This window comes from Podarcis vaucheri (assembly GCF_965113315.1).
Source record: "Podarcis vaucheri genome assembly, chromosome: 11".
Taxonomy (NCBI): Eukaryota; Metazoa; Chordata; class Lepidosauria; order Squamata; family Lacertidae; genus Podarcis; species Podarcis vaucheri.
Genome location: NC_138749.1, coordinates 23464124 through 23474346, shown reverse-complemented (window position 1 = coordinate 23474346; position 10223 = coordinate 23464124). Strand labels below are relative to the sequence as shown.

General features: G+C 44.8%; 1 protein-coding gene across 1 annotated transcript; it reads left to right on the top strand.

Moving 5' to 3' along the window:
- The first annotated feature begins 654 nt into the window (after positions 1–654).
- Positions 655–8610, top strand: CCNO (cyclin O). The gene is made up of 3 exons (XM_082242184.1): positions 655–2356; positions 5386–5571; positions 7693–8610. Exons 1-3 carry the CDS (start codon positions 2024–2026, stop codon positions 8170–8172), a joined length of 999 nt encoding a protein of 332 aa, XP_082098310.1. The 5' UTR covers positions 655–2023; the 3' UTR covers positions 8173–8610.
- The last annotated feature ends 1613 nt before the right edge of the window (positions 8611–10223 follow it).

Genomic DNA, 10223 nt, shown 5'->3' with positions numbered 1-10223 from the left:
TGTATAACATTCTATTGAGTAATGCCATAATCTACAGCATATCAAAACAAAAAGAATCAGCATGGGACTATGTATTAGGGAGCAAGACATTGCTGACTGCATAATCATCCATTTGCTTTATTTCAGCTATGCGTTCCTGTGCTACTATTAAAGTTAAAATTAGAAGGAACTTTGTGAGGGCCTAATACACCAGTATTAGGTCTGTATAGTTAAAGCTGTGGTTTTCCCAGTAATGATGTATGGAAGTGAGAACTAGACCATAAAGAAGGCTGATTGACGAATTGATGCTTTTGAATTATGGTGCTGGAGGAGACTCTTGAGAGTCCCATGGACTGCAAGAAGATCAAACCTATCCATTCTTAAGGAAATCAGCCCTGAGTGCTCACTGGAAGGACAGATCCTGAAGCTGAGACTCCAATACTTTGGCCACCTCATGAGAAGAGAAGACTCCCTGGAAAAGACCCTGATGTTGGGAAAGATTGAGGGCACAAGGAGAAGGGGATGACAGAGGACGAGATGGTTGGACAGTGTTCTCAAAGCTACTAACATGAGTTTGACAAAACTGCAGGTGTCAGTGGAAGACAGGAGTGCCTGGCGTGCTCTGGTCCATGGGGTCACGAAGAGTCGGACACGACTAAATGACTAAACAACAATACACCAGTAACATATAAGCTGCCTGGAAATGCTTTGATGTGGCAATACGGCTTACATGTAGCAGTGACTCTTTCCTGGGGGGCACCTGAAATATAGAGGCACTTTCCTGAATTGCCTGGTATCTTTGTGCCACCACTGCACATTCCTTGTAGAATTTCCATGCCATTTTTAGGACCCAATTTGCTAAGCAACTATTTTAACAACGGCTGTCAACCAGTGAAAGTTTAAAATGGACTAATTAAGTATATTAAATCTAAAAACAAATAACACAAGTGCATTGTCTTGGGAGAGACATTCCCTTCTGTGTAAGGGGGTGGGGAGATGCCTCTTCTAAGGTGGAATTTTCCATCAGCCGGCTTTTTAAAAAGGTCATCCGATTAACAGACAGCACACCTTTTTTTAGTGGATCAAAAAGTTTGTCCCCCTCGTGTAAAGCACTTCAGGTCTATTCTTAATGCAACTTTAGTAAGCCATCTTGAACTTTTAAATGGAAAAGGTGGCTTCAGGGTGGCCTGGAACAGACATCTAAGCCGTATCGTACAGCCACCGCTTAGCAACCTTTCTGGTGGCTTTCATGTGGCAGATGGACCCTCGGTGCGTGTACCAGTTCGTCTGAATGAACAAACTGAGAATATAGCTTGTATCGTGGAGGGGAGATACTTGGCAGTTAGGTTCTATGGCTGTGAGGGAAGATGGCGTCGTCCTTGTCACCCTTTTTTCTTTTCTTTTTTTGCTCGCAAGCATTTGTGAAGGGACCTTCTCGTTTTTGCAGGCCTGGAAATCGCACCCGCTTGGCTTGGGGGGAAAAGCCAAGCCAAACGAGGGAAGCTGCTAAATAAACGAATTAAAAACACAAACGAGCCGGTTTTGAAGTGTATTATTGAATGTCCGTGCTTAAATCGTGACTATTTCGATGCCCATTCGAATGGGGAGATCAGACGAGGCCCCGGTGGAGGGGTGGAAATAAATATCACAACAAAATGGCAGGCCGCGCCTCCTCCACGGGGGACGGCGACCCCACGGGGAAGTTTATTTGGAGGAAACAGGAGCTTCGCGAGGGTTGGAAGAAAGGCCCTCCTGGGTCCCCTCGGCGCTTGACGGGCGCCCCACACTCTTCCCCCGCCTCCAGGCTTGCAGCAGTTAGTTACACAAGCGGGAAAAAGGCGCCCCGCCGCCGAGGAAGCGAGAGCGGTTCTTTCGCCGGGAAAGCCGTCGAAGCGGAGGGCCGGGAAGGCGCTGCCCTCGGCGGGCGGGACCAGGGGCGGGGCGTCGCTCCCCAACATATAGCCGGCCCCGCGCGCCTCCTGCTCCTCGGCGCTGCCCGGGAGGCGGCAGTAAGCGCGGCAGCAGCAGCAGCCGGAGCGGCAGCATGGTGACGACCCTCCCTAGCGAGGCTCCTGGCAGGCGGCGGAGCCCTCCGCTCAAGCGGCAGCGGGCGGAGGACGTGACCCCCGACGAGCGCCCCGAGGCCCCCGGCGCCGTCGAGGCCGGCCTCGGGCTTCGCGCGCCGGTCAAGAAGAGCAAGGCCCCCCCGGTGGGGCTCCTCTCCGGCCGGGCCGGGTCCCCGGGTCGCCGCCGTTGCGAGCCCATGCGGGCCCTGGAGAGGCAGACCTTCCGCGACTACGGGCAGAGCTGGTACCGCTTCCGAAAGGAGCTGGAGGGCAAGTTCCACCCGCTCGACCCGCTGGCCCAGCAGCCGCAAGTAAGCGGAGGGTGGGTGGAGGTGGCGGGGTTTTGACTTTTTCACACACCCACCCCCCGAATGAAATACACAAAAGGGAATCGCGGGCAACTTTGGGCGAGGTTAGAAAGTGAGCATCTACTCATGTATTTTGTACACTCTTGTTCTCAACTCTTCTTCTGACACGGAATCCTGTAAACGTGGGAGCAGAATTGTGTCCGCTCTGACTGGGCAAAGTCCCAGCTCCCGTGTACAGTCTTCTTGAGTACACTTAGTGCACAGGTAAGATATTTCACAGGTTTTGGGGCAGAGACAAGAGGTGCGCTCCGGCTCTTCCCCATTATTCACATTCTGTGAATAATGAAGAGTCCTAGATTTCTTCTTTCTTTTCCTTCCATTGTGTCCCCTGCTCCCTAACTTTTTTGTGTAGGAAGCTGTATGAAACTGGGTAGATCGGCAAAACAGATACACGTGTTTCAGTGTTTATACATACACATGCTAGAGAAAGCTGCTTTCCAGCTGATCCTCACACAAATACCATGGGCGCGGGGGGGGGCATCTGCCCCACCCCCCTAAATCAAGTAAATCAATAAAAATAACTAACTGAGGTTCTGCCCCCCTTAACATAAATCCTGGCTACACCAATAGATGTGGTCCTCACACAAGATGGTCAGTTTTCATGTGTTTTCTGTGCAGAAAACAGATCCCTGAAGGCTTTCTCTTTTGTCGTTATGAGCTCTTCAAGACAAAAAGCAAAATGAAAGCACTTACAGTGGTACCTTGGGTTACATACACTTCAGGTTACAGACTCCGCTAACCCAGAAATAGTGCTTCAGGTTAAGAACTTTGCTTCAGGATGAGAACAGAAATTGTGCTCCGGCGGCGTGGCAGCAGCAGGAGGCCCCATTGGCTAAAGTGGTGCTTCAGGTTAAGAACAGTTTCAGGTTAAGTACGGCCCTCCGGAATGAATTAAGTACTTAACCTGAGGTACCACTGTAATAACATTTGTAGGTGAGAAAAAAAGATCCCTTCACTCCTGATTTAGCAAGGCATCAGCTACAAGATCTTAGGCAAATTTGGGGTGACAGAACCACATGATAAGATAAAGCTTAATGCTGATAGGCTGACCCTGAGAGACATTGGGAAGTTATGATCAGAGGCTACTGGGCAGAGCTGTCAGTGGAGTGGAACCTGAACTTACAAGAGGTTGGAGGGAGTCTCAGAGAGTACCAGCTATACACCATGCTCTGACTTGTATCTAGAAAATGCATTCTGGAATATATCTTTCATTTTCCACATCCAACATCACCATCTTTGTTACACATACTGTAATTTTTTTGCAAGTTTTTGTCATTTTTGGCAACTGCAAAGAATAGCATAATTATCTGCATATAGTTGTCTGGCATACTGTGCTTGTGCTCTGCAGTCTCATTCTACCACGTTGCTTTCCTGTGAGCATCTTAAGCTGATGCTTAACATTTGTAAAGCATCGCACATGCTGCTTATAATAATAATAATAATAATAATAATATAATAATAATTTATTATTTATACCCCGCCCATCTGGCTGGGCTTCCAGCTTCCAAAAAAATATTAAAATACTGTGATACATCAAACATTAAAAGCTTCCCTAAACAGGGCTGCCTTCAGATGTCTTCTAAAAGTCTGGTAGTTGTTGTTCTCTTTGACATCTGATGGGAGGGCGTTCCACAGGGAGGGCGCCACTACCGAGAAGGCCCTCTCCCTGGTTCCCTGTAACTTGCTGAGTGGCTTTATAACCTCATGAAAGCATTTTCACGCACATACTTTTTCACACTTTACTGGATTTTCCTATACCATTCACACACAATTTTAACTACTAAGGAGGGTTAGGGGGAAAGTGTGCAACATGAAATGTGTGTGTCTTTTGTTGCACGTAAATGTTTGGTAGGTATTGTACCAAAATAGATGTTTGTACACCCATCACATGAGCTGTGCAATGGAGTGGTGACAATAAAGGGCAACTAGGACCCCATATATAATATGGTGTAATTAAATATTAAATACTACCAATGTTAAATGACAACATTGGTTGCGGATTATAAATCACTTGTAATAACTAGGGAAATGAAGTTCACAACAACTGCAAGCAAGAGATCATGGAATAGAAGTGGGCTTAAAAAATAAAAGTGCATCTGAACACTTGGAGATGCTATGCAGAGAGATGAACCTAGGAAACCACCCAAATTGTTGAGCTTCTTTTTAGAAACCTACCCAAATTGTTGAGCTTTTGGGGGGAAACCTCCCCCCAAAATAAACTTTTGGAGCTGTTTCTGCTGCTTTCCCCATTGCGTTGCCATACATCCTGGTTTTCCCTGACATTTTGCCGCTTCGGCAAATTCCCCCCCCCCCCCCGAAAACCAGGACACGTCAGGAATTTTCCTGACATATGGCAAGCCTAGATGAACCCCATTACTACTTTTCACTCTCTACCCCAATATGTGCTTCATTGTTTCTATGGGAGATACTGAAGAAAGAGTAGTACATCTCCGTACATGCCTCCCCTGAGAATATATTTTCCCATTGTTGTGTGCAGCAGTCTGCTTCCATTTGTGAAAAGGTTGTATGTCTACTTTCAGCATTTATGCAGTCCTTTATTTACTACTCCTCTATTTGTGCATGTGGGACATAAGCTTTATGTTGTAGCCTTGTGCATGATGGTTTCTGCAGCCACCACAAAAATTGCAAACATCTTGCTGCCTTAAAACAAAGTAAAAATAAACTCCATCATGAAACCAGGCAGCTCTTTTGATAACCTAGTTTCTTTGATTTCTGTCACTGGTGTTCATAAAAATCATTACACATGGGAGAATAATTTTGTTATTTCAGTTGAAACTAATACATAGTACTTATTTACAAGGCAGGAGTAAGGAATTCAGTAAATGTCCTAAAACTTTGATGTAATATTTTGGTTCTCATTGATAAGAGTCTATAATACAGTAAATGGTTGCCTCTTTATTTCATTATTGCCTCTTTTCCCATCATAACCTTTTCTCTTCTCTGCTTCCCAGATAACTGCAGAGGCTCGGTGCAAACTGATCAGCTGGCTAATTCCAGTACATAAACACTTTGGCTTCTCTTTTGAGTCCTTATGCCTGGCAGTAAACACTCTAGACCGCTTCCTTACCACCACCCCAGTGGCTGCTGACTGCTTCCAACTCCTAGGGGTCACCTCCCTCTTCATCTCTTGCAAACAGGTACAAGGACTTAGAGGCTCTCCCCTTTGTTTTTTATTATTATGATTAATTCAGTTTATATACTTCCCTTTATTAAAATATCTCAGGACCACGTACAACATTAGAAACACATTACAAAACATCGATGATAAAAACATAATAAAAAGCATACTGACAGATTGCCTAATAGTAAAATAATCATAATAATAATAACAATAACAGCCCTCTCCATTGTTTAGGTAGTATGGTTTGTTATTGCTATTGAATACATACTATAAGAACAGCTTATAACAGAAGGGATCTCTGAACCATAGTGATTTAAGAGGCTCCAATAAGTTACATGAGATTCCTGACTACAGTTGGGTCACTTGTAGGTTGCATGGCTTTGTACTCTGATACTAAAGATGTGTTCATAAATTCAAATATCTCAACCCATTTCCATCCTAGCAAATTCATTTTTATATGAAAGAATGTAAATAATATGGCAGACATGTAGCTCAGACTCTTAGGGCCTTTCCAGAAGGTATTTCACTGCTAACAGCTTGCTATCCCTTGGATCCTAAGATCAGATAAGCTAACTTAAGGAAGTTCACAGGATGAAAGTTTCCTGTTCCCTCCTTCCTCCTTGCAGCCATCTGTGCCCCTCAAAAAGCCTATTGGAAAGATCAGGAGTCCTCCTGCACAATGTGAGAAGGAACATGTGGGGAGGGTGGGGGTAGAGCACCTAAACTCATGCTTGGATCATAAGATATCATAAGGACATTTATAGAAGGAAAGTTTCCCATCTCCTCCTTCCATAAGCAGCCCCTCAAACTCCCATCTCAATCTAGTTCAGGAAAGACCCTTGACCCTCCAAGAGAGGTTTTTATGTGGTCACAGGTAATAATAATAATAATAATAATAATAATAATAATAATAATAATAATAATAATAATTTATTCCCCGCCCATCTGGCTGGGCTTCCCCAGCCACTCTGGGCGGCTTGCAACCAAATATTAAAATACAGTAATACATCAAACATTAAAAGCTTCCCTAAACAGGGCTGCCTTCAGATGTCTTCTAAGTAGTTGTTGTTCTCTTTGACATCTGGTGGGAGGGCGTTCCACAGGGCAGGCGCCACTGCCAAGAAGGCCCTCTGCCTGGTTCCCTGTAATTTGGATTCTCGTAGTGAGGGAACTGCCAGAAGGCCCTCGGTGCTGGACCTCAGTGTCTGGGTAGAACGATGGGGGTGGAGATGCTCCTTCGGATATATTGGACCAAGGCCATTTAGGGCTTTAAAGGTCAGCACCATCACTTTGAATTGTGCTCGGAAACGTACTGGGAGCCAATGTAGTCTCGGTGGCCGCTCCCAGTCAACAGTCTAGCTGCTGCATTCTGGATTAGTTGTAGTTTCCGGGCCACCTTCAAAGGTAGCCCCACGTAGAGCGCAGTTTGGAGGAGAGAACAGGAACTTTTAGTTCTGTGAAGTTAAACTAGCTTAACTTAGGATCTAAACCACTGTGTTCACCAAATTTCTCCCAAACAGGGAAGGTGTGCACAGCAGTTGTAGAGATGAGCAACAACCTTAAACAATATAATTGTGCACAGTCAAATTGAGGCCATTTAATTCTCTTGTTTTGAATCAGGAGTAGGAAGTTTTTTCTGTTAAGCACCATTTTTCCTCAGGAGTAATCTGTTGGCGGGGAGGGGTAGGCCAGAGGTCCATGGGGCTGGTGGCTGTAATAGGAGAGTTAGAATCAAAAGTAGCTAGGGTGCTCCTTTCTTTATTTCTGCTTCTGCCACCCCTCTGAGCATGTGTGTGCTTTCTCTGTCCACATTCCCTTTCTCCCTGTTTCTTTCTTCCTCATCAGGCACATTAAATTAGGCCACAAGGTTCCCGACTCCTAATTTGGCTAGAAGAGAGTTAAGCTTATGTGAAACTCCCACCAGGCTGGAGGTGGGCAGTATATTGAAAATGTTCCTGTTTAGTTGCATTGCATCTGACTTTTACTAAATTACAGGTGATAATGAGAAGTGCTTTACCTTTGGGAATGTAATAGCCGTAACACATTTATACCTGTTCTGAAATACCCACAGGCATTGTTTTCTTTCATATTCTGTGCTAATGGTGTGCACTCTTTCCTTTGCTTGTGTGCCTTTCAGGTGGAAGTGCACCCACCCAAGGCGAAACAGCTCCTGGCTCTTTGCTGCGACACTTTCTCTCGCCAGCAGCTCTGCAACCTGGAGTGCATCATTCTGAACAAACTCCACTTCAACCTGGCAGCCCCCACCATCAGCTTCTTCCTGGAACACTTCACTCATATGCGGATGGAGGCCTGTGAAGTTGATGCCTGGGAGGCCAAGAATGCCAAAGCTCTGGCCAAAGGTGTGGCTGAACTTAGCCTGGCCGACTATGCTTTTAACAAATACATGCCTTCCTTGCTGGCTGTTTGTTGCTTGGGCCTGGCTGATCAGATGTTGCAGCATCAGAAACCGCTGGACTTGCAATTAAGTGACTATCCAGAGGGGGTTTTACAAGATTGCTTGGACAAGCTGCACTTACTGGTGTCTTTGAATGAGGACTCTCTGCCTCTGGTGCTACCCCCTGAGATTTCAGATCAGTGTCTGCACTTAGAAAAATGAGCCGACCAAACAAAAATACTTGAAGACCATGCATTTGGAAGTTTGTCCGATTTTTCAAATGCATGTACGGAAGGACCACTGATAGTTGCAATACCTCTCAAATAACAGTATTCTCTTCTTAACTTTTGTTCAATAGTCTCTTCAACGAGTTTTACATGATATTTATTTGTAATGGAAGCTATGTTGTTGGTTTAGAACGTAATTTACTAAGCAATGGCTTCTCTAATATTTTTAATGTAATTTCAAATTCTTATTTGCACAGTAAACTTGTCTTATATTGCACTTGCATTATTTTAAGTAACAAATTGAAGTTGTAAACAGTGTACATTATGCCTGCTTGTATTTATTGAGGTGATAGTTCAGTGCTCAGCCATAGGAAAGACAAGAGTACTGTAAAGGCGTTTATCTAATAAAGCTTTTATCAGTAATTGTCTGTAATGGCACTGGCATGTCACCTTTTCTGTTTCCTTTTATGTGGATTGAGGGTTACAGGGAGGAAGAGTTCAGCAACACCTCCCTGCCTACCACACATCCCTCAACCCACCCACTATTTGACTGTGTTTGGTGCAACCAGCAGGTATTAAAAACAACTCAGTCCTATATTGGGTCCCTTACAGCACAATACTGTGCATGTTTACTTTGAAGTAAGTCCCCTGTGCCCAAAGAAGCTTACCATCTAGTAAATGTGTTTAGAATTGCAGTTTTGGAGTTAGACCCATGTCTTGGCATTAAATGTTGAAAATCAAGGATGTGGAATCTCAGGTCTGGGGGCCAAGTGCAGCCCACAAGCCCTGCTTTGCACCCTCCTGGCTTATCCCCCCCCCCCCAGATTGAATGTGTTGAATGTGTCCTTGAACTCTGACAGTACTTCTCATTTTCCTGGATGGAGGACAGAGATGGATGTGTGAGTGTATGAAGAAACTAGACTATTGTACAAAGCTACAATTCATATTTACAGTGGTGCCTCGCAAGACGAAATTAATTCGTTCCACGAGTTTTTTCGTCTAGCGAATTTTTCGTCTTGCGAAGCACGGTGTCGGAAAAGTTTTGGAAAAGCTTCAAAAATCACCAAAAACCTCAAAAAAGGCTACCACACCGCGTTCTATGAGTTGCTCCTCGAAGTCAAGTAACAACTGTATTAACGGTGTTAAGAAAAAGGAAACAAACTTGCAAGACGTTTTCGTCTTGCAAAGCAAGCCCATAGGGAAACTCGTCTTGCGAAGCAGCTCAAAAACCGCAAAACCCTTTCGTCTAGCGAGTTTTTCGTCTTGTGAGGCATTCGTCTTGCGGGGCACCACTGTATTGCTCTGCTCACTTTTGCCCTCTGGCCCTGTCTACCATTTTGTCCACAAGGGAGTGCTGAACATCTTCACCATGTTCTGCTTTCGCTCATTCATTCCCTCTCCTCAGCTGATTTTCCCCTACCCAGAGTTATTTCTGGCCTTGAAACCTAACTGGGAGACTCTACTACTGTGTTTTGGTGCCACCTCCGATCTAGAACAGGTCCGGCTTCGTAATGTGGAGTCTGACCCTTGCACACTTGGTTCACCTTCCCTTTTGTGTGCCATGACAAAAAATTTTTTTTTACAATAAAAAAGACTAATAATAATAATATTAAAATTTTATTTATACCCCGCCCTTCCCGGTTCAAAAACTGGGCTCAGGGCAGCTAACAACAAATTTAAAGCTCTTAATTATAAAAGCAGCATAAAATACAGTATAAAAACATGAATAACTATAAAATTCAAAAATCAATTTAGGGGAAATAAGCATTAGATAATCCCCAGGGCTAGCTGGCTGAATTGGTCCTATTGGGCCAGCAAGGAGACGAGGGAGAATTAGCTGTGGGGTCTCAGAGCGGGTGATCTTCATAAAGGGGGAGGGGAAGGGAAGGGAAGGGAAGGGAAAGGACGGGAAATAGAAGAGCAGGCTGAGTTCAAATTAAAGGCCAGGCGGAATAGCTCTGTCTTACAGGCCCAACGGAAGGAGGTTAAATCCTGAAGGGCCCTAGTCTCATGGGACAGAGCATTCCACCAGGTCAGAGCCATCAC

Excerpts from the sequence above, each read along its gene's own strand:
- CCNO (XM_082242184.1), top strand. The coding sequence starts at position 2,024 with ATGGTGACGACCCTCCCTAGCGAGGCTCCTGGCAGGCGGCGGAGCCCT. Across the intron at positions 2,357-5,385 it reads CGCTGGCCCAGCAGCCGCAA|ATAACTGCAGAGGCTCGGTG; the intron begins GTAAGCGGAGGG and ends TCTGCTTCCCAG. Across the intron at positions 5,572-7,692 it reads TCTTCATCTCTTGCAAACAG|GTGGAAGTGCACCCACCCAA; the intron begins GTACAAGGACTT and ends TGTGCCTTTCAG.